The sequence below is a fragment of the Semicossyphus pulcher genome, unplaced genomic scaffold (genome assembly GCF_022749685.1).
Source record: "Semicossyphus pulcher isolate SPU_LCO1_2020_fin unplaced genomic scaffold, fSemPul1.0.p SCAF_23, whole genome shotgun sequence".
In the NCBI taxonomy this organism is placed as follows: domain Eukaryota; kingdom Metazoa; phylum Chordata; class Actinopteri; order Labriformes; family Labridae; genus Semicossyphus; species Semicossyphus pulcher.
This window is the reverse complement of record NW_027211697.1, coordinates 5,428,720-5,454,149: the sequence shown is the minus strand read 5'-3', so window position 1 is coordinate 5,454,149 and position 25,430 is coordinate 5,428,720. Positions and strand designations below refer to the sequence as shown.

General features: G+C 40.3%; 1 protein-coding gene across 3 annotated transcripts in view; it reads left to right on the top strand.

The window, feature by feature from the left end:
- Positions 1-309: 309 nt before the first annotated feature.
- Positions 310-25,430, top strand: part of septin12 (septin 12) — a 48,208-nt gene continuing 23,087 nt past the window's right edge. The window contains exon 1 of one of the 3 annotated variants that reach the window (XM_069673951.1): positions 310-1,460. In XM_069673951.1, coding sequence (XP_069530052.1) covers positions 515-1,460 — 946 coding nt within the window. In that variant the 5' untranslated portion in view covers positions 310-514. Of the gene's footprint in view, positions 1,461-24,004; positions 24,034-24,202; positions 24,233-25,430 lie in introns of those variants that run through there. The other 2 variants (XM_069673952.1, XM_069673953.1) reach the window with 2 other exon arrangements.

Here is a 25,430-nt window from a genome sequence, read left to right as displayed (position 1 = left end):
CAACAAGGCCAACGAGGGACAGGGAGGAAGTGGCCCATCTCCTTCATTAGCTTTTACTGGCAACAACAACAGCCAGGGATCTGCAGCCCATCACTCCCACATCAGCCTGAGTTCAAAACCTAGCCAAGTGCTCAAGTCCCGCACTGTAGGCAGCAGCCTGTCCTTCAACCGAGGGACCATGATTAAGCCAGCCATCCAAAACAATGGTTCCTCTGTGACCAGAGCTGCATCTTTCCAGAGCAGGTTAAACCCAAACAGTTACTCAATGTTCTCTGGGCCAGGAAGTGACAACGACAGCCTTCACAGCTCCACATCCAGCCTGGAGTACACTGGTGGGGGTGGGAGTGCGTTCCTGCTTACTAAGCCTGGGTCATATCCCAGTCCTCCACCCCGGGGGGAATACCAGCAAACCCATCCTCAGCTACCACAACAACACTTAGAGGGAGGTGCCAACTTGAGAAGCAACCCCAACCTGAAAAAGTTCTCATCCCATGGTAATGTATTCCACTCTGAGATGGACCAGGGGCCAGAGGTGCAGCTGTGTGTCCCAGAGCCTTGGGGGATTAACCATGGCTTAATGCCGAGCTTAGACCTTGAAATTTGTGATGGAGGAGGAGGAATGATCAGTATGCAAAGGGCTGGAGGTTGTGCCAGGATGTCTCCAGGATTGAGGTATACCAATGCTAATGCCAGCTGGAATGGTTGTCTTCATAATGCCACTACCTATGGAGAGGAGGGCTCCAAAAACAACTGCCAGCAAGGGCCCCAGATTATCAAAGCACCTCAGTCTAAAGCCAAAGAGACTCCGCGTCTTAACAAGTTCCCTTTGGATTTGGAAAGCTTTGTAAGCAGCACCTCAACTTCTTCCCCTACCAAGGCTCAGGGACGATACATGAGCCCCAACCCCCCCAAGTCTAGCCAACAGAGCATAGGTGCCCTCCAACATCCCATCAGCCCACCATCCACCTCAGCTAGCTGTTCAGCGTCTCTCAGCAGTCTGGACAGTTCTTCTAACACCCCACCCCTCTCCGTCCATCATTCGTTTGAGACTCTTTACCCATGTCCGCCTCCTCTGTTGCAAAGCTCCATACCTTTTCAAGAAATGAGTTGCTCCCTGGTGCCTCTTTCTCCGGCTCAGAGTCCCCAGATGGAGATTCTCCCAGAGCCCAAAGTTGTCCAGGTGGTTTCAAACCTGCCTAGCCCTCGCATCCCATCAAGCCCCTCCAGCCCCAGAGCAATTCAGTCCTTGGAGGATGGCATTGGGTATACCAGAGATAGTGTAGGCTCAATTTTACAGAGGATTGCTTCCTTCTCTCAGCACATCGTAACTGATACCAACCCAGCAGCTGTAGTCCAGTCCCCTACTGTTCAAAGCAATGATGGGTTGTCATCCACATTTGAGTGTCCTGCTGAGACCAGTCCCATATTTGCATGTAAACGGGGGAAGAAGAATAAGGAAGGTAAGAAGTTTTATTAAGTGTTTCTCCATAATTTTCAACCACAAGTGATTGCATGTTCATATGTCTTTGCCTGGAGTTGCCCACTTAAAACCCCCCTGCTAAGGGCAGGTGGTTCAGTTGTCAGTCAACTGTCAGTCTTGACTTTTTGAAATATTTAAAAGAAAAAAAATCCCACATATACTTGTGTACTTATTTTAACCTGTGAAAACCAACGTCAATAGAGAGAGATGTGACTAGTTAATTGATTGTGAATGCTGGACAATTAAAAAGTCTATTAAAAATGTTAGTATACTTTGGCTTGTGTGGGAAAAACCTCATGTTTAGTATTACAATTCAGTGCTCAACAAATGCTAGACATAAAAGCATGCATCTGTCCTTACATGATGCAGGAAGAGCTATTGATGCCTGGAGAAGTTTGGCACAGCAAAACATTGAAAACGCACTTGTTACACAGTTCTCGAGCCATTAGAGAAGGGCCGCTCCCATTGTTATGGTTTCCTGTCGCATTAAGCTTTACCATGCACGCTCGTGTGCATGCGCACACACACACACATGTAAATGTGTTTTACATATCTGTCTGTTGTTTTGTTGTTTCAATTTGATTCTTCTCATACTTTACAGTCATTTATCCATGCATACATATTGCCATGTTCTGTGTCCTTGTGTAGCTTGTCTGACATTTTCAAGCTATTTTTACACCACATCCTCCCACATAACTCTGGCTTCCTTTGATAACAAAGTTTTCTGTGTCTCAGCACAACATTTACAAAGCATGTTTCAATAAATACCACCAAGATACGAAAGCCCCAATTTTTCCCTCAAATACATGTTTTTTTTCCTCCATGAAAACCATATAGTTTGTTGCTTTCATCCATTCAAGCCATTTGTGCATCTCTAATTATCAGGTTAGAGGAACCAATACAATGTTTTGCCTTGTTCATGTCCCACTTTGATTTCGTCTGATGTGAAGCCCGAATGTCAATGACAATCTTGTCTAGTGCAGACTCAGTTGAGCTGTTGAACAAAAAGGATCTGTTTTAAGAGACCTGTGGGGACTTTCCACTTGCCTTCTATAATGTTGTCAGGGAATTAGTCTAATTCTTCTAAGCTTAAAGAGAGATAGCAGAGGGATCCAAGTGTACTCACAGTTTATCTCTCAATTCACAGTTTTTTCTCTCTCCCGGAAAGCTCACACGACAACAAGAGAGTGTTACCAGGAATTTTAATGGTATGTAGTTTGTGTCTTGCAAAAGCTGAAGTTATTAGTTACAGTAACATGCAGACCCATATCAGTAAATGGTAAATGGAATGCACTTAGCACTTTTCTAGTCTTGCGAACACTCAAAGCTGCTTTTACACTACATGTCACAGTTTTTTACTTGCACATAAAGTGCACACTAATTTCCCCTATCAAAGCATTGTCTGAGCTGTAAATAAAATAACAGGAAACAAGGGATCACAAAAGCGACAGTGAAAGTGAACTCCCGTTATCCACGTAAAATAAAGAAATTGTTGAGAAAAAATGTAAACATGGCATCAATTATTTAGACACTAGTGGCAGCTCGGCTAGCACCCCCCTCACCACTATTTTAAATACCTGAGATTAAGATTAATTAACTGTATTGATCACCAATAGGGGGAAATTCACTTCCCAACAAAAACGTATTTAAGTCAATTAATAGTGTTTTTATTAGTTTTAAGTTCTATGTCCATGAGTTTTTTTTAAAGGACCTCTCTGGACAAGTAAAATCCTTGAAGGAATCTGAACCCAAAAGACAGACTGAACATGTTAGAAGCAGCGCGGCTTGCAGCTCTTCCTTTCTGTGTCTGTTGCACAGTGTCTGTGAGACAGATAAAATCTCTTCATTTTGTGTTTTTTTCTGGGTTTAATTACCATATCATTGTTGTTAAGATGTGGAGACCTCTGGGGATAATTCTTCTACCATTAAATGAGTCCTACCCTAAAAACAAACTAATTTCCTCCTAACACAATCATGGAAAAGAAGTCTTATTTCTCTTTCCGTTTTACACACTTCATCAGTTCTGCATTCCTTTGCACCCCTTTCCCTCATTCTTTCTGCTACATTCCCATGTCAACTGAACATTTATTTTATAGGCTTCACTATCCAACATCTGCCATTATAAATATGCAGTGTCCAGACACCACAGACAGCATTGTCAGTAATCAATCAATCAATCAATCAAATTTTATTTGTATAGCGCCAAATCATAACCAGGGTTATCTCGAGACACTTTACAGAAAGAGCAGGTCTAGACCGACTCTTTGTTAAGTTATTTAAAGAGAGGCCCAACATGAATCCACCATGAGTAGCACTAAGCAATTCGACACATTGGCAAGGAAAAACTTCCTTTTAACAGGCAGAAACCTCGAGCAGAACCAGACTCATGTTGAACAGCCATCTGCCTCGACTGGATGGGCCGAAAATGGGATAGAAGGAGATGCAGGATAGAGACAGGCAAAGAGAGCAACAACAACATATGTTCTTGTTACCACAACAACATATGTCCTTGTTACATGAACAACAACAGACACATACTTATGGTTACAATGCCAATAATAGTGGTAGACTAGGGTGAAGATTGGCTAAATAAATAAATAAATAAATAAATTAGCGAGAGAAGCAGAGTAATGATAAAGGCTGAGGTAATCGTAATTGTAACAGTTGAAGTCAACAGGTCTACTATTAGCATTAGCAGCAACAATAATGATACTATGGGGAAGGCTGATGTTAGTAGTTGTTGCAGTCGAGCAGGTCCACAGCAGCAGGTGGTCTGCAGCACAATCCTCAGGAACCTTCAAGACAAGGAAACACAAGAACTCCCGGGAAGATATGTGGTTAGTAATGTTAATGGGACCAGAAGATACAGAGTTAATGAGCTGCATTAATATGACAGAGAGAGAGAGAGAGAGAGAGAGAGAGAGAGAGAGAGGCTTGGTGTGTCAGATCCCCCCGGCAGTCTAAACCTATAGCAGCATAACTATGGGCTAGTCCAAGCCTGAGCCAGCCCTAGCTATAAGCTTTGTCAAAGAGGAAAGTTTTAAGTCTACTCTTAAAAGAAGAGAGGGTGCCTGCCTCCCGGACCTTGACTGGTAGATTGTTCCAGAGGAGGGGGGCCTGGTAATTGAAGGCTCTACCTCCAACACTACTCTTAGAGACTTTAGGTACCACAAGCAGGCCTGCATCCTGGGAGCGCAATGTTCTAGAGGGGTAATATGGCACTATGAGCTCTTTAAGATATGATGGTGCCTGACCATTAAGAGCTTTGTAAGTAAGAAGAAGGATTTTAAATTCTATTCTAGATTTTACAGGAAGCCAGTGCAGAAAGGCTAATACAGGAGAGATGTGATCTCTCTTCCTAGTTCTTGTCAGCACACAAGCTGCAGCATTTTGTACCAGCTGCAGAGTTTTTAGTGACTTATTAGGGCAGCCTGATTGTAACGAGTTACAATAATCCAACCTTGAAGTAACGAATGCATGGACTAGTTTTTCTGCATCGTTTTGAGACAAGATGTGTCTGATTTTTGCTATGTTGCGAAGATGAAAGAAGGCTGTCCTTGATATTTGTTTTATGTGGGAGATGAAGGACATATCCTGATCAAATAGAACTCCCAGATTCCTAACAGTAGTGCTGGATGCCAGGCTGATGCCATCTAGGGCAGCTATATCATTAGAGAAAGAGTCTCTAAGGTGTTTTGGGCCGAGCACAATAACTTCAGTTTTGTCTGAATTAAGTAGCACAAAGTTTCTAGTCATCCAGATCTTTATGTCCTTAAGGCATGCTGCTAGTTTAGATAGCTGATTGGTTTCGTCTGGCTTCATAGATAAGTATAATTGAGTATCATCTGCATAACAATGAAAATTAATGGAGTGTTTCCTCATGATATTACCCAGAGGAAGCATATATAAGGTAAAAAGAATCGGTCCGAGCACAGAACCTTGTGGAACTCCATGACTAACTTTGGTTTGCATAGAGGACACATCATGAACATTAACAAACTGAGATCGATCTGATAGATAAGATTTAAACCAACTTAGTGCAGATCCTGTAATGCCAATTAAATGTTCTAATCTCTGTAACAGGATGTGATGGTCTATCGTGTCGAAAGCGGCACTAAGATCTAACAGGACGAGTACAGAGAGAAGTCCTCTGTCTGAAGCAGTAAGTAGATCATTTGAAACTCGCACAAGTGCTGTCTCAGTGCTATGGTGGACTCTAAATCCTGACTGAAAGTCCTCAAATAAACTGTTGTTATGAAGAAAGTCACATAATTGATTAGCGACTGCTTTCTCAAGGATCTTTGAGATAAAAGGAAGGTTAGATATAGGTCTATAGTTAGCTAAGGTGCCTGAATCTAGGGTAGGCTTTTTAAGAAGTGGCTTAATTACAGCTAGTTTAAAAGACTGGGGTACATAGCCCGTCGATAAAGACATATTGATCATATCTAGTAAAGAGGTGCTAATTGAGGGAAAGACTTCCTTAAGCAGCTTGGTTGGAATCGGGTCTAAAAGACAGGTTGATGGTTTAGACGAAGATATCAGAGAATTTAACTCAGGAATGTCAATTGGAGAAAAACAGTCAAGGTAAACATCAGGTTTTTGAGCGGTTTCCAAAGATACATCTGCACCAGTTAACGGCAGGAGGTTACAAATTTTGTCTCTTATCTTTAGGATTTTGTCATTAAAGACGCTCATGAAATCATCACTGCTGAGGCCTATAGGAATACTTGGCTCAGTGGAGCTGTGACTCTCTGTCAGCCTGGCTACAGTGCTGAAAAGGTACCTGGGATTGTTTTTATGTTCTTCTATGAGGGAGGAGTAGTAGACACCTCGAGCATGCCGTAGGGCCTTCCTGTATTTATTAAGACTATTTTGCCAGAGTAAACGAGACTCTTCTGTTTTGGTGGATCGCCACATTCTTTCAAATTTACGCGACATTTGCTTCAAGTTACGAGTTTCTGAGTCATACCATGGAGCTAGCCTCTGTCGTTTAATAATCTTCTTTTTTAAGGGGGCAATCGAGTCTAGAGTACTTCTCAGCAAACCTGCAGTACTATCAACAAACTGATCAAGCTGAGATGGACTAACATTAGCATAAGAGCTTTCTGTAGTAAACAGATGTGGTAAAGAATTAAAAGCAGCTGGAATTGTTTCCTTAAATTTAGCTACAGTCCTATCAGACAAACATCTTGTGAGTACATTTTTGTTAACTGGAGAGTAGTCGGTTAATAGGACATCGAATGTTACTAAATAGTGATCTGATAAAAGAGGATTTTGTGGGAAGACAATTAAGTTTTCAGTTTCAAGGCCATAAGCTAGAACAAGGTCGAGGGTGTGGTTAAAGCGGTGAGTAGGCTGGTTTACACTTTGAGTGAAACCAATAGAGTCCAAAGGGACATAAATGCCATGCTAAGACTATCATTATCAACATCTACATGAATATTGAAGTGCCCTACAATAATTATTTGATCTGAACTCAGGACTAAATCTGATAAAAACTCTGAGAATTCAGTTAGAAAATCAGAGTATGCGCCAGGAGGGCGGTATACTATCACAAATAAAACAGGCTGTAAAGTTTTACAGGCTGGGTGTGAAAAACTCAGAACAAGGCTTTCAAAAGAGCAGAAACTAAGTTTTGGTCTAGGGTTGATTAGAAGACTAGAACTGAAGATAGCTGCCACTCCACCACCTCGACCAGTGTCTCGAGGAATATGAGTATTAAGATGACTGGGAGGAGTGGATTCATTTAAGCTGACATATTCTTCCTGACACAGCCAAGTCTCAGTTAAAGAGAGTAAATCAATATGATAATCTGATATCAGATCGTTCACTAATAGAGCTTTAGATGACAGGGATCTGATATTTAACAGACCACATTTAATTCTCATATTTTTTGGCATAACTTTGGTTGTTGTTTTAATTTTTATTAAATTTTTTTGATTTACTCCTTTTTTATTTGAGTTTGAATTAACTGTAATAACAGGCCTGGGTTGGGGGGCAGACACAGTCTCTATAACATTAACATTGTGTCTGGGAAACTGCTCACAGGGAAGCTCAGAGGAGTGTGTAGGACTACAGCTCTGCCTCCCGGTCTCAACTCTGGTTTGTCAGGTTTTATGACTAACAAACTTAGCCATATTACGAGACAAAAGAGCTGCACCATCCAAAGTGGGATGAATGCCGTCTCTTCCGATAAGACCAGGCTTTCCCCAGAATGTCTGCCAGTTATCTATGAAGCCCACATCGTTTGCTGGGCACCACCTCGACAGCCAGCGGTTGAATGATGACATGCGGCTATACATGTCATCACTCGTCAGATTGGGCAGGGGTCCAGAGAAAACTACTAGTAAAGTAATAACTTTATTCTGTCCTTCTTCTCTGTTCTTTTATTCTTCTTCTTTTGTGACCTTTTTTCTCTCTCTGCATAGACATCGTGCCCAGGCTTGTCTAATCTCCACCGCCCAATCCCTCTCTTTTTTTTATTCAAGCTTTAATGCCAGTGATTTAGGAAATAAATTCCTCCCCACTAGATGTCTAAGCTATTGTCTCTCCTGACTTTTTATCCTCTCAGTCTCAGAAACTTCTTTTTGTATATGGGTAAGAGGGGGTCCTGCTAGGATGGTTGAGGCAGAGAGGCACATAGGGTGGTTACCGTTTGGCTCATGTAAACAGCTCTGCTGTGGACCGTCATGAAAAACAAAAATCACTCTTCTTCAAATCAAGACTTTTTTGGTTTGGATTTTATTTACAAATAGGCAATTCCTATCATTTCAAATATAATATTCAGACATTTTATTCAGCATCGGTGTGTTCCAGGAAGTCTTACCAACTAATGCAGCAGGACTGTTTTTTTAATGAAGTAAATTCACCTGTTTGTTAAACATATTAAGTAAAAAAAAAAGAAAAAGAAAAGTGGATCGGATCAAAATCTTTTTCAAACCATCCTTGCTGTTTTACTGATGCAGTGTTCTCACAGCTGTCTGTTACATGGGATGTAATGATAAGTTCTGTGATGCTGATCAACCAGTCTTGCTTTCTGGGGAGACCTGTCCTACTGTCACAGGAAGGGTCTATTGTGAATCACATGCTCTGAAGAGAAGCACAGAGACAGAGAGACGCTCTCTTTTATTATCTCCTTGTTAAAAAATAATTGTTATGTGATCTCTCCTTTTAAATGTAGGGTTATTTATGCTTCTGCGACTACTAGTTATGCATTCTTCAAATGTTTTCAAGTTCAAATATTCCCCTGTCCTCTATCACGGTCAAAGATATACTGTCATGTTTTGAGAAACACTAATGGCAAACAACAGAGTCAAACAACTGCTAGGCAATACTTGTACCTACAGATGAAAAGAATCAGCCGATCTGATCCTTAAATAAGGAAACAACCTCTCTGCTGATTTTCATTGTTTTTTCAGCCCGTTGGGTTGTCCTTCCCATCAACTCAGATTAGAACCCAATTTCCTGTCCAGTTGTTTGGGTCAAGGCCCTGAAATGTGTTTCCTGCAACAGATAAGATTATCTCACCCTGCTGTCCAGGGTTTTTACATTTACAGCCACACAAACACACACACCAGGAAAGACAGTGATGAAGACGATGAGTTGAAAGCAGTAGGCTGATAGGCAAACATGAAAAGAATTAAGGATGAATTCTCACTTAAAACATGCCCCTTATCGGATTAAGGGTCAGTCAGAATGACCTCACAATGTAAAAGTGTTATACACATTTAGGAACCGTCTAATGGTACCTTCCATTCTTACAACTGGGAGAAATAGAAATAATTAAAGCTGCAAGGAGCTTGGGACGGGCCATCCAATTTGCGCATGTTGGGGTGTCCCATAGCCGAGTTCAGCTTCAGTATTGGGACATAGCGGTTCACACGCGCTCTGAATTTCACACAGAACACACAGTAATCACGCATTGTCTTGGAAATGTCATAATTTGGATGATGTTTGTGATGCAAGACTGACTGCCTCTTATAACTAGGTGGCGCTATGACTATGACTGAATATTCGCATGTAAAGCTGTTCAGCTGTCATTATACATTTGAAATGAGGAGCAGATTAGACATAGTTTATTAGATTTACAACAACCTCTTTCCACTAGGTGGTGCAATGACCAAGAGTGAATATAGGCATGTTGATTTTGTACATTTAGGTGAAACAAAAAAAGAAAATTCAGAGAATCACATTATGACAGAATGCTCAAGTTAATCAGTGGTCTCCTCCGCTCCGGGATATTATTTAATAGAAGTTTGATCAGTGAAATGCCAGCTTTTTCAGTTACGTCGGCTTAGTTATGATGAACTTGACCTGTGGTATGTTAGAGACTGATTATGAGGATATGTGGTGATTGTGAGAGAGCCGTCACCAATATTATTTACAGACTTTGCTCATTCACACAATCCATACGTGCAGGTGATGAGAAGTGCTGGATTTAGTGTGTGTGTGAGGCAGCCACTGTAATGTGGTTTAAATAAACCACCTCACCATCTGCATCGCCAATTTCCCCTGTCTCCTTAATGTACGTACACATGGGTCAGAGTTTGCTTACGGTTGCGCACATTTTCCCGTCAACTTTGTTTTTATAGATCACAGCTATCTGTTAGGTGCCTATGCAACATTTATAAACGACACCCCTGATGCATGCGCAAAGTTTTGTCAGATTTGGGGCCTGTTAAGGTCCCCACAAATGTGAATCATTTGTGCATGGGATAATAATATTAATTTCTTGCGTTCCTTGCACCTTGGAGTATTTGTCTTTTTCTGACCAATGGAATGCCATCATAAACTAATCATTAACTATTGACAGAAGAGATGAAACTATTATTTTGAATTGTAATAGTTGGGTGCCCTCCATCACCAGATGATGCTTTATTTTGTTAAGGCTCAGCTAAGCCTCAGGCTATTTTCAATGAAAGGCAGCGTGGTTACTGGTGTCGCTCCCAAAAGTTTGTTGAACTAAAATTAGGAGAAGCAGCTGTAAGACATTTCTCCCTTCATCCGAAGAGAGTAAGAGAAAGACAAAGCTGAGTTTTAACTTCTGATTGAGGAAGATGGTAAGAGGTTCGAAAGAAACAAAGGTAACGTAAATACAAATCTAGCTCCATGTCCGGCAAGATTTTCAGGATGATAAAGACGGCTATGTAAGTGACAGGAGGAGTTTGCTGCAAGAGCTTGCTGGCTTGATAGATTCTTTCACCACATGACAGGTTCATCAGGAGACGCACAACCTTTGCCCGGAAAGCTTCCAGGCTCTTCACTCAGAAGTTGGTGAATTTTATCACGTTATATGTGGATAATTAACTGTAAGTTGATACAGGAGAGGGACATCATAGCTATGTTTGAAACAGTGTTTTGGTTTGAAAAGGTTTGAAAAATGATAAGGGTGGGACAAAATTGAAGCCTTGTAACCCTGTAACCAACCCTGTAACCCATATGAAATATGGGGCTACAAATATACATGCTTTCCATTGCACTTATGTTGTCAACATTAAAGCCAGTGGTTGATTGGTTTAAGTGTTTTTGGTCATTATGTCAATTAAATCAGCAGTAATAATTTCATGTCATTCAAATTCATGTTTAAAAGCAGGGAAAAGTAGTAGTTATTTCTTAGTGTGAAGTGTGAAAAACCATTTAATTTCATGTACAAGCTACATAACATACATAAATAAGTCAGTTTGTGAATAAGATGAAAATTTGTTTGAGAAAAGAGATCACTAATTAATTGTTAAAGTTAAGGTACCAACTGTGCTGTTACTGTATAGTAACTTAATTCATTGTATTTGAAATATAACCTTGGTTTTTGGTTAAACATGACAAAGTCTATAAAGAAGAAAAGAAGGAAATAATATCTCATGTAAGACATAGGAAGGACTAATCAATTCAACTGCACTATTTATGTGGGCTGTTTTTCTCTCTGTTCTGTTGAACAATGAAAGCATTCAGTGATAGCCAACCCAGCCCGGGGAGACTGTAGATGGTCATGGAAGTCCAGGTTGGATTATTGTAACTCGTTACTATCAGGCTGCCCTAATAAGTCACTAAAAACTCTGCAGCTGGTACAAAATGCTGCAGCACGTGTGCTGACAAGAACTAGGAAGAGAGATCACATCTCTCCTGTATTAGCCTCTCTGCACTGGCTTCCTGTAAAATCTAGAATAGAATTTAAAATCCTTCTTCTTACTTACAAAGCTCTTAATGGTCAGGCACCATCATATCTTAAAGAGCTCATAATGCCATATTACCCCTCTAGAACATTGCACTCCCAGGATGCAGGCCTGCTTGTGGTACCTAAAGTGTCTAAGAGTAGTGTTGGAGGTAGAGCCTTCAATTACCAGGCCCCCCTCCTCTGGAACAATCTACCAGTCAAGGTCCGGGAGGCAGGCACCCTCTCTTCTTTTAAGAGTAGACTTAAAACTTTCCTCTTTGACAAAGCTTATAGCTAGGGCTGGCTCAGGCTTGGACTAGCCCATAGTTATGCTGCTATAGGTTTAGACTGCCGGAGGGATCTGACACACCAAGCTTCTCTCTCTCTCTCTCTCTCTCTGACTCTCTGACTCTCTCTCTCTCTCTCTCTCTCTCTCTCTCTCTCTCTCTCTCTGTCATATTAATGCAGCTCATTAACTCTGTATCTTCTGGTCCCATTAACATTACTAACCACATATCTTCCCGGGAGTTCTTGTGCTCCCTTGTCTTGAAGGTTCCTGAGGATCGTTGCTGCAGAACACCTGCTGCTGTGGACCTGCTCGACTGCAACAACTACTAACATCAGCCTTCCCCATAGTATCATTATTGTTGCTGCTAATGCTAATAGTAGACCTGTTGACTTCAACTGTTACAATTACGATTACCTCAGCCTTTATCATTACTCTGCTTCTCTCGCTAATTTACTTATTTATTTATTTATTTAGCCAATCTTCACCATAGTCTACCACTATTATTGGCATTGTAACCATAAGTATGTGTCTGTTGTTGTTCATGTAACAAGGACATATGTTGTTGTGGTAACAAGAACATATGTTGTTGTTGCTCTCTTTGCCTGTCTCTATCCTGCATCTCCTTCTATCCCATTTTCGGCCCATCCAGTCGAGGCAGATGGCTGTTCAACATGAGTCTGGTTCTGCTCGAGGTTTCTGCCTGTTAAAAGGAAGTTTTTCCTTGCCAATGTGCCGAATTGCTAAGTGCTACTCATGGTGGATTCATGTTGGGCCTCTCTTTAAATAACTTAACAAAGAGTCGGTCTAGACCTGCTCTTTCTGTAAAGTGTCTCGAGATAACCCTGGTTATGATTTGGCGCTATACAAATAAAATTTGATTGATTGATTGATTGATTGATTGAAGTAGTGATCTGCCCACTTGGTGGTGATCATCTGTATAGCTTGATTCTTTTGGATGCCAAATAAGAACTCGAACAAACTCCAAGCAGTGTTGGTAGTAGTAGAATTACTCGTAGTATTATATTCACAATAGCCTGGTTGCTTAAAGTGTGGGACAAGCTGGATATGGATCTGGTAAAAAAGTCCATCAATGTGTTTTTCTGTGTGTGTGTGTGTGTGTGTGTGTGTGTGTGTGTGTGTGTGTGTGTGTGTGTGTGTGCGCGCAGGTATGCATGGGTGTGTACATGAATTTGTACTTGTGTCTCTTTCGCTCGCTCTCTTTCTCTCACGGTGCACAGTTTCGCCAAGATAGGTGAAATGAGTGATTCGCAATTGATATGTTGATAGCCAATTTTTCTATAAAAATAATCCACATTCTGGTTTTGTCAAAAAATAAGAAATTGTGTGAATTTTGGTAAATTTCTTTGAGCTGATTGGCCGGTCCACTCTGAACACAGATATAAGTCAAAACATGAAGTAATTTTGCAGTTTGAAGTTGTACGCTGTCATGAATATACACTTAACAGCTGTTCTCAGGTGGTTCATGACTTATCCATTATTTTTAATGATGACCCTTTCAGTTTTTCATGTTGAGTATTCTAGAGTGCAATTCTCAAAACTTTGATTAATACACATCCAGATTAATCTCAGGTGAAAAAGTGGAAAAGGGCACCAAATAGAAAATTTTTACCCCTCATACCCATTTGACCTTTTCATGACCAACCCACCCTAAACTTTATAGCTGCAATTATCCGTAACAATTATCACTGCTCAAATAGGATTCACTTAAGGGCATTCCCATGATGTGCATGGGTAGGTCCTTGCTATGTGGTCCTTGGCCTCAGGGGGCCAGCATTCACATGTAATCCCTTTTTAATGTAAGGCAGACAGGGGAGTAAAGAGGAACGTAGAACAGTGAGTAGGGGAGAAAGAACACAAATAGACAGAGCAGAAAAAGAGAAACGGAGAAAGGGAAGAGTTATTGAAAGAATGAAACACATTTTGAGAAAGAAAGTTATTAAATTCCTTCTTCTTCTGCCCCATGGGTAGTGATGTTCTGTCAGCAGCTGGTAAGTCAATTTGGCTCTGTTATAACCATCTTCACCTCTACAGGGTGTGTGCTTCAGTATCAATTATTTACATGGACGTAGCCACCAGGATGTCACCATTGTTTTCTGTCATTTATAAAGCCCTGGCATGCCCCTGTGGCCTTTGATAATTTGCTTCTATTGAGGCCTTAAAGACCATATTTGTATGAGAGGGGAGAATGGAGAGACGGAAGAAAGGCTTAAGCAAATGCTTAGTTATCAAAGTCTGGCTTATTAGTTAACGACAGTGTTTTCCACAATATGAGATTCTATATGTGTTGGTAGCTGGCCGGAGTTCATTTATTAGCAAAACGCTGATTGAGCTTGTGGATCAAGCAAACGTGCTGCTCGCTCGCTCACAGGCAGAGAGAGTGTGCGGCAGGTGAACAAAAGGAACAGGATTCTCTCAGAAGATCCAATGTTGTCATAAGGAACTAGGTTCCCTTATAAGAACTGATCTTTTCATGAGCTTTCTTCTCTGTTTGGAAAACCAACAACTGTCCCGACTACCGTGCTGCAACAAATAAATCAGTGTTTGGAATACACTGAACAAGCTTACAAGCCAAGTAGGTTGAGCATAGACAACAATACCTGGTAATATATGAGCATATTTATAAGAATAATTAAGTAAAAAAGCTGGGGCACAGTCTGGATTGTTGGTTAGTACAATTAACTGCACGGTAGGACATGTTACTTTTCCAATATCAGAAAAAGTCTCTGACAGGCATTAACAACACAGTTCAGTGACTTGAATTAGCTAAGATGCACTAGCAAATAGATGGCTTTCCCTGTCGCTTACAGTGGATGTGTAATGTGTAGAAAAAAAATACTGCAACTTGCATTGCAACTTTTTCAAAAAGCCACTGTTAAGTCAGGCATTTTTGGCTGCAACAATCACAGAAAGTGCCTGCGAAATCCTGGAAGTACTGGTTATATAAAAACCTACAAGGCTGTAAACCTGTTTATTTCTGCTGTAAAGTTGGGCATTTAAATCTGGGCCTCTACAGGGATTGACTCGCTTTATAAGCCAGCCTCAAGTAGCCATATGAGGAACTGTGGTTTTGGGCAATTTTGTTGGCTTAGGCCTAATTTTTTCAGCCCCAGAGGTTACTACTTGGTATCAAGTAAAAAAACGATTATTCAGAATTTTTTCCAGTAAAATCAGTGACAATCCCCCAAATTCAACAGGAAACATCAAAAACCTGTCCAACTCTGAGTATGAGAAATGACAAATACATGTAACAGGCCCTGGATGTGAGGACTGTTGCCTGATTATATTATTCTCTGTAAACAACTGGGAAATAATGAGACCGGCAACTGGTATTGTGTTTCCTTTCCTCGCTTCTGCCATTCTTTATTTTTTACGCATTTGTATGTATTTTAATGCATTTTTACTGGATTTCAGGTAATATATCTTCCAAAATTACAATTTGGCATAATCTAAAAACAATATAAATACAAATATATATAATATAGTTGTGTACTGTTATCCTTCATACACAAAAGACAAATATTTTTGTATTCAAACTTATTTGGTCTGCTGCTGAAAGGTGCTATATGTAACTTTCAGAAAATCTTCATTCCTAGCGACACGGTCGGCCATTGAGGGAAGTGCAGTCAACCTTCTTGTACATGCTCGCGGGGACACTAGCACGCATGAACAAGCATCCGAGGTTTTTGCCGAAGACACATGAAACTGAGCATGCTCAGTCTCGGAACTCACCGGTTTGCCTTTCACTGACAAGACGTGTTCATTGACCGGTATCATGTTGACCGACATCATGTTGTCCAAAATCAACACTGTTTGTCATAATGCCTAAGTTAGTATCATGTTAGGTGGCAAAGTTTTTTGTCAAGCTAGACTGACAACACTGACATACACACTTGGAAAGTATTTTGGTTGTCATAACGTTAGCGAGTATGCTAAGCTTAGCCAACTAGCTCTAACATAACTACACTACATGGCTCTGGCACTCTGCTTTGTAACCTAATGGCAAATTACTCAATTACCAGCCAGATCAGCCCAGGGAGTCTGCGTGAGTTAGCTGATGTTATCTACTCGACGGTGTTTTGCTACTTTGCCTAACTGGCAAATCGTCTGCAATCGCAGGCAAGCTAACGGTAGCTTGTTGCCAGCTTACATCTGGCTGGCTAACCTTAGCCTAGGCAGGTAATGCAATGATATTGGCTAATAGAAAACAATGGGTAGTTATACACATTTGCTTTGTTCTGCTACATAATTTACAAAATCAACACTGTTTGTCACGTTAACTGGCGAAGTTATTTGTCAAGCTAGATAACTGACATACCCACTCAGATAGTATCTTGGTAGTCATAACGTTAGCGAGCATGCTAAGGTTAGCCAACTAGCTTTAACATAAATACACTGCATGACACTGGAATTGTGCTTCATAACCAAACGGCAAATTACGCCGTTGAGCCAGCATATCATCACTAGCATTAGTGAACATTAGTCAGGCAGGGCAGGGCAGCTGGAGAGAGCTGGGATGAAGCACTTGTGCTGTGAGAGACAGAACGCTGCACACAGGTTTTATTTCAATGACAACAATAAGTTGTGGGTCTGTTTTGATCCCCAAAAGTAGGGTCGAAGGTCTCCATGATTCGCATGCCCTGCCGATGTTGACTCTAGTTTTCCCCCCGACATCACATTCCTGTTTGGTCAGACGGGCTTCACTAAATAAAACTTTTTTTTGTTTTTTTTTCTCGTGTTTAGTTTGTGTTGGTGTTGTGGGTGCTTGTCGATGTGACATTATCCATCTCCGTTTCACAGCTTGCGTTGTCTCGTGTTGCACACTGTTGACTGTAGTGGTGTAGAATGAGCCCTCAGCAGACGTACTCGTGAACGCACAGATATGTCACATCCTCTTGTTTCCCAGAAAAACCGTCCCGAGTGCTTTACAAAAAAATTTGCCCACAGGTTGTTAGAGTTCGTAATGAGTGCAATACTGTTTACAAATAGGTTGCCAGTTAAAGAGGACATTAATCCTATGCTAATAGCATATAATGGGAAATCCCATAGAAAAACAGCTAAGCTAGCGGTGTTAGTATTACAATATTTACCTTAAAATGAAGTACAAAATTTGAACACAAACTGTCTCTACGAATTCATACTAACTTTAAGGGATGTTCAGGAGCCTTACGAAATAAGTAAAAAGATGCAGGGGCTTTAGGACAAGACATGACGGACAATAGTACCGGCCATAACTAGATGCGACGAGCTAAGCTAGCGCACATTAGCATTGTGCGTCATTACATTACAAACTTCAAAATTAACAGTAAAGCCACAAGCAGCGATGAACGGGCCCTTGCACGGGCCCTTGCACCCATGTGCAAATTGGGACGTGTTGCACATCGGGTTGTGTTGTACGTTGGGGTGTGTTGCAGTCGCAGAGCAACCTGCAGCCACGCTGTGATGATCTACAGGTGCTTTTCGATAGCAGAAACTTGAAAAAAGTCCCTGCTCAGGGGGTAGTACTTTCCAAAGGTCCAGGAACTTTCAGGGCAGGGCCGGCAGTGCTGATCATTTCTGATTGGTCGAGTACTCACAGCGTTTTATTTCACACACTAGGGCTGCACAATAATGAAAAAAAACATACATAGCGATATATTTTTGTTTGTTCTGCGATATTTATTGCAAAATTAAAAAATACAGGAAATTATACCAGAATAATGCTGTGTGTTTTCATGTCCATATAAACAATTAACTATCATATTTCTTATTATTTAGGACTTTTAAGTCTATTTTCCTTTCCAAAATGTAGGATAGATAGTTCAGGTGGAGCGACATGTTTTCTTACAAAATACATACAAATAGACCTGTGGGCTGCCGCTGTGTAATTATGCGGTATGTCATTAACCGTTTCTAATGGTGTTCAAATCAATATCTGCTCCCTGAACTGGAGCAAGACGTAGCCACGTAGCCGTTTATGTAGCCACAGCATTAACCAGCACCGAGACGAGGTGCCGCTGTTACAGGAAAACGGACAGTTCATTTTAGACCTTAGGCCACTGTGGAAACGCAGTGGACCACAGGAACCATTTAGTTCCTTTATGAGAAATTCCTGGAACTAAAAGTTTCTGGGATCTTTGGTCAAAAAGCACCTGAAGACAGAACAGTGGAAACCACTCTCAAAGCTGCTGTGTTCTGGAGACAACAGCAAGTGTTGGCAACACATTGTAAATTCTATGTTAAGCGGACCAAAATGTGCAGCAGTTGAAGTGTGTTTAACAGACACAAAACTGTGGAAACATCTCTGAGTTGTTATGTGATTTGGACACCAAGTCAAGTCACATCAAGTGTCGACAACACAGTGAGATTCCCAGTCAAGCAAAGGATGCATGTCACATGAGGCTTAGTACTTCGCACCATTAGGTGGTGCTCTAACAAAGACATGGAGAAGTGTTGAGTCAGGGACAAATAAATTTTAAGGTAGACCCTGTATGATTGACTTACAGCAACTTCCTGTTTCATGGCGAGACATGGAACTTTGACGAGCTGCCACGGCCACACCTTTCGAGTTGTGTAAAAGTTTTCAACAAATTTTTATTGTTATTGTCTCCTCTGTATACTGGAAAAAATTGAGGTGGATCGGATGAAAGCCCTAGGAGGACCTTGTTAAAGTATAACCCCTGGAAATTGCGCAAAACACACTGTGTTTTGACAACTGAGTTCAAAATGGTGGACTTCCTGTCAGTTTTACAATATGGGTCCTGGCATATTGGTCTGGGCATCATTTATATGTGTACCCGATTTCATAAGTCTAGGTACAACGTGTTGTGGGGCTGAATTTTTCAAAAATTGTAGGGAGCACCACTGACCCATTTAGCCGCGCCCACTATCAAAACCTACATAAATCTTCACTTCTCCCCACTGGGGACACGTGTACCCAGTTTCATGGCTGTATAAGCATTTTAAGACCCTGAAAAATTAACTTAATCAGTGGCGAACAACCCATCGCCATGGCTTCAGAAAGAGAAGTATGCTTGTGACTTTCAAGATGGAGCATGGCAAAGTCGTGGGATGTTGCTGACCAAATCTGAAGGGGTTACAACAACCTAGGGACTGGACATGTAAAAGTAGAAAGAGTGACTTCCTGTTGCCAGTAGGTGGCGCTGTGCCTGTTGTGCAAATGTTTAATATACATGTGTTCAGGGCAGGACTCTGATTAAGCACATGAAATTTGGTGCAGATATGATGATGTACAGCCGAGTTATAGCAGTTTGCATTTTTATGGTGAAGGATTTTGGCGACTGCTTTTTGCCGCACCACCACAACCACCCTTCACGCAGAGTTTTCCCCAGACCTTAATCAAGGTCTTATGTCCCGATTGAGCCAAATTTGAGGAGCATATGTTGTACCGTCTTGGAGCAGTAGCTTGTAGCCATAGACTGTATAAATAATGGATCTAGTCTCAGTGACGTCACCCATTGGTTTCTGAAGAAGCGTTTTGAAGCCCAAATTGCGCCGCCGCTGGGGGTCGCCATATTGGTAATGCCAGAGCCAGCTAATCCAGAGACGGGCAAAGAGGCGGAGCGCGACTGAGCTAAAGCCTATGGTTGAGGACTGAATCAGCCAGCTACAGCTATGAAGCTAGGCTATATGCTCCTCGTTTATTAGCGTTTATTAGCCATAGACTGTATAAATAATGAATGAGCTAGTTTGACTTTGCCAGGAGGAGATTCTATCGGTGACTGACTGCAGGTGTTTAGTTATCAGACTAAAGAAGTAGCGGACTCGCTGCTCGCTCGCCCGCTGAGAGAGCGGCGAGCCGACACATAACGGGAAACTTAAAATAACTGCTCTTCTCATCACTGCAGTCCGCTGTAATCTCTCCAGGGAAAAGCCAACAACTCCTGACTCCTATTTACTGGCCGACGATTAAATAAATGTTTGATAAACACTGAACAGGCTAACAAGCAGCTTAAGCGAGCACAGAATACCTGCTACTAGTGCTAAAAATATTTCAAAACAATAACACAATCATTTAACACACCGAAAAGCTGGAGCTCAGACTTCTTGCACGGCCATAAAGTTCCATAAATCCCACAGAGAGACAGATTATTTGTCCAAACTTTGAATGAAAAAATCACCAAAAGTCTCCAACAACACAAACAAGTGAAGTTAAGCTCAGTGTCTGTGTGTCTGTGTTGACGTCTAGCAGACAGCCAGCAGGATCCACCTGTCAATCAAGTCCAATCCAATCCAATCCACTTTATTTATATAGCACATTTTAAAAACAACAAGGTTACCAAAGTGCTGCACAACAGATAAAAACAGTAAGTAAGTAAAATTCAAATGTTAAAATAAATATATAAAAGTAAAAGATTAAAAAAACACAATAAAATAAAAGCATATAAAAACACTAAAATATACATAAAACACAAAACAACAACCAATGATTTAGAAACAATAAAAGACAAACAGAGACCACACAACTCTCATGCTGGATTAAAAGCCAAGGAATAAAAATGCGTTTTAAGACGAGATTTAAAAGTATCTAAAAGTGATCCGGCCCCTATGATTTAAGGCTTAATATTATTAAAACCGGCGTGTTATAAAAAAATTCACCCCCCCCCCCTGTACAATTATCTAGAAAAATAAAATTAGCTATTTGTAACAAACCCGTTTTTTTGTACCAGGCTGTAAACATGTTTATTTCACCTGTAAAAATTGGCATTTTCCGACCTGCTCTAATGTTATTTCTTGTTTTCTGGAGCCAGCCTCAAGTGGCCACTCAAGGAACTGCTGTTTTCTGCACTTCCGTATTGGCTTAATTTTTCAACACCGGAGGTTGCCGCTTGCTTGTAGCATAAAACATGAAATTTCCTGTTATTTCCTGCCGCCTGTAGGTGGTGCTAGGACTATCACTCAATAAAGCCTTATCATACATTGAAAGTCTGGGTCAGATTGGAAGATGTATGTCCGAGTTACAAACCACTTCCTGTTCACTTCCTGTTTTGTAGCGACTCATGCAAGTTTGAACCCCCGCAAAGGCCACTCCCTCTTGACAAAAACTAAAGCTTTTGATAACTTTTATGTCCATGTCTTGTCAATACACTGACCAAATTTGAAGAGGATTGGATGAATTCTCTAGGAGGAGTTTGTTAAAGTATGGACCCTGTAAAAGGCCAAAAATGGGCAAAAATAGTGATAATGGGTTTGACTCACTTTAAGTTTGAAATAATTTATTCTTTGTCCAAAGTCCAAACATTCCAAGACAAGATCTAGGATTTCTATAATATTACAGTGCTTTCTATTGTTTTGTGTATACATCCAGAGGCAGATCATAGACTTAACTTTTTCAAAAGTTTAAATAACAAATTCAAAGGATCGTGCAACCTCGGTGGAGTTAGGACCTGAGTTCTCTCCTAAAACATTTGGAAGTTATCCAGCTGTTGAATTAACTGTGTGTGTGTGTGTGTGTGTGTGTGTTTTGATGTTAGGTTATGTTGTGCGCCCAGGGCCACATGGTACTTTGCTTAACCTTACATCATTTAGGAAACTGTAAATCTACAAGTACCACTCTGAGCAAGCTTTAGAGCCTGACTCATGTTTAATAGACCCCTTAGTCTGTGGAAGTGAGTGTGTTTATGTTCTTAAAAACACGTGTGACTTTGTGTGTGAATGTGTGTCTGTGTAGCACAGACAATTGTTTGTGAAATAACTTCTTTTGTATGATAACGTTTTCTCTAACTGTATGAAGGCATGTACAGGACAAACTGGCTGCTTTCACATCTACAGCAGAGTTAACCCTTCTGCTTAGAAAATAAACATACATCAAGAAAAGGGAAACTCATAGTCATTGTCATTTAGAGGCAACATATGACCAAAAGTCAGTGGACATGTGACGCTCACAGCTATAGTTTTTTAACTTGTTGGAGATTATTTTCTTAAAGCTTTTCTTAAACACCACAATAACAGCACTCATAGTTGAAAAAAATGAAGCAGGCTTCATTATTGGCCAATTTTTTCTTACCCAGATTTGTCCAAAAATTCAAATATGTTCTACATTTTTCATAATACAGAATCCTCATAACTAACTGAGAAAACATGAAGCTACCACAAACATGCACAGAAAGTGTTTTACCTGGAAACCCAACAGAAAAGGAGCTAACTGGTAGACAATGTTCAAACAGCTAAACTCTGGAGGATTGTGTGAATGGATAGGTGTAGAGAACAGAGCAGGAGGGAGACTCTGTGCTGAGTCGCTGATGCCTGTTCTTTTCTTTGCATGGTGACACTTGCCAAGGCAACAACATTCCTCTGTTAACCTCTCGCTTTGTTAGGAATTCTCAATATTTTGATATTATTCAGTTATCAGTTTTCAGCAGAATTATATTACAAGGGCAAAGCTGTGTCATGTTGTTGTTTCACTATGTTGGGGTTATTTGTTTAAAGGAAGGCTTTAATCACAACTTATAACAACTTATAAAAACACTCAACTCTAGAGTCTGGAGCAGGGCACGGTATTCAGTTTTTCTCACAAGATTTAGCCCAGCGATCAGCAGCAAGGACTCAGCCTCTGTATATGGGGCGTACACTCTACCATGAGTGCTACCAGGGCGCCCCCAATTGGTATTTTTGAGAAAAATGATCTTTTTCCTTGTGATACATGAGCGTTTCAGATAATAATTCCTATTCAGCCATTTTCCACATGAATTTAGCATGTTTATTAAGGCTTAAGACAAAATGAATACAGTATTTTTGGTTACAGTTTTTACTCAGCATTTGTTAATGTAGCCACACCTCATTTGCAAGGGACCATGTGCACGAGATAGACTAATATACAAAACAGTAGATAGACCAAGGAGACCATGTATAGAAGAATCACATCTGTATGGAATACAATTGGTCAATTGGACTATTTGGACAGCAAATTTAAAGCAAGAAGAAGTGAGCAACCTCCTGCAGCATCAGATATATTGCAAGTGCTTTGTATTAGCCTTAACATGAAAGACAATAAGTCACATTGTATGTTATCAGAAGTTCAGCCAAATATCCCCCTCATTATCTTCCTGTAATCACTTTGGCAGTTATGGTCAGTGCTTACATTAGCCAGAGTTTTTTTAGGCAGTCTGAGCTGAACTTTGTTAATCTCACATTTGTAATATTATTGCAATGCTTATGCAAGTAGCATGCATACAATTTATTTCACTTTGAGATCACTTTGTTTCTTGAATTTCCTTTGAGAAGAATTGCACAATATATTAACTAGATAGAACTTTATGAATGAGGCAATTTGGTATGGTGACTAGTTTTGCTTTTGATAAGTACATTTTGTGAGTATTTCATTGGGAATCTAATTGCAGATTTTCTTATTTGCAGTGAAGTACTGTTGTACACGGCTGTACAGTATCTTTACTTATGCTAAGGGTATCACTGTATTTCCTCCACCCCCTCCACCTTCACCCCACAAGTGCATTTTAAACTTCAGCTGAAACTATAAAGAAGCTAGATTGTTTTTAATCGTCATATCAAACTGATATCTTCCACAGTTAGTGTTGGCTTAAAGCTAAAGGAGTAGCTTATAGGCGAGAAATAATTGTTAGTTTCATCAGGTGGACAAAAACATGTTGGCAATGTTGTTGCGCTGTGTATGCTGTAAATAGGCAACTGTTCACAAATATTAATAATAACTGTATAAGCTTATCAGTTGCCAAATGTTGTTTTCAGCTTTTTCTGCTGCTGGTTTCACCAAAAAATCAATTAATGCAGCTCTAAGATCTGGAAAGATAATTAATTTAATTTTAGGCACTGCTTGCATTTGACAACCTCTTGATGACAGCACTGGAATAATCTATGAAGAATGCAATACAGGGTTTTATACATTTAAAATTCATCATCTAACAGCATGTTTTTGATGAGTTATAAATCAAGCTGAAGTTCTAACCAGGAAACAGCTTCTCACACATGCCAGGAAATGCATCATCCTCTGAAACACACACACACACACACACACACACACATACACACTGTGCCACGCCCCTCCACACATCAAGGCGGTGACATGACCTTCTGCCTCGTTGGATGTGTGTGTCAATGCTGACTACTGTGCCTCCAGACCAGGTAATGAACAGCTCTGTCCTTCCTGTTTTCAACACTTTTTAACAGCTTGTAACAGGACCGCAGTCCTCTGTGTTTATGAGGCATATTCTTTTCACGTGCTATTTTACACACTGTTTTTAGGGCTATTGTTAAATGGTGTTGTGTCTCAATGCTGGAACAGATCTGAACTTGTGGAAACTAGTTTGCAGGCTTTAAAACTGTGAGTGCCTTTGCATCTTAGCAAAGAGAATAGATAGCCGAGTATATTGATGACATTTTAATTACAGAGCAAACGCATAATGAATGGTACATGAATGTATGACAGGAAGGACTAATCATAACTGTATCATGCTTTTCATAATTATTTTAACATGTAAATTATAGTGGTGGGTTAATGATTGAAACCTCTTTTTTCTGAAGCACAGTTTCTTACTTAGCATGCTTTGTTGTTTGGGTTTGCTCAACGACATTTTGGACAATAAGGTAATGATGAAAAATGTAAAATAGTGCTTGACATCCATCTGTTACATTGAGGGACCCTTTGCCTGTTAAAAATGTGTCTCTGAACTTTTACACATAAATCAGAGTTTCCTGTTTCTGAGTCAGCTTCCTTGGAGGTAAAAACAAGAAAAGACTTGGCTGATGAAATGTCATATCATAGCTGTTTGTGTCTTGGTTAGTCTGCTCTTCTACAGCCTAACTTGTATTTCATAGCTATTTCAGGTTTAACTTCATGGCATGGACCAATGCCCATCACCAGATATTTTTATTCATACTTATAAACACAACTAATTAACTACAATAACAATACAATACAAATGCCATGAATCATTTATCATCATCAAACGATTATGTATCATCATTTGTAACCAAATACATTAAAAATGTACCTTACTGTAAAAGCACAGTAGGCATTCGGAAAAAGAACCATTTGAGTAGTTTGTCTTATGTGTAGCCCCAGCAGTGATGTATGTCTGATTATGCCTGTCTACGTAGCCAACTTCTGTATTTTACCAAAAAGTTATAATACTGTGCAGAATCCTTTACTACCATGGAAAAGGGCAAATGTTGACAAAAATTGACTCAAGTCTTCTTGTAATAATAACATTTAGAGAGGTTTTGGAAGGATAAGCTTCTCATGTTCACACAGTTACTGTCTGGCAGACAAATTCTATTTGGAGAGTAACCTAAAGGTTAAGTAAAAGGTTCAGACTTAGATTTAGGGTTTATTGCCAAGTAGGTTTACACATTCAGTTTTTTAGTGTAAAACAATGAACCTAGAAGTAGAATTAAAAATAGAAAGCACGTAAACAGAGAAAGAAACTTAAATAAAAAACTGGAAATAGGAAAAAAAACATTTATAATATGATGATGTGGTTTGGAGTCGCCCATAACACCTAATTCAGAGTGACTAGATG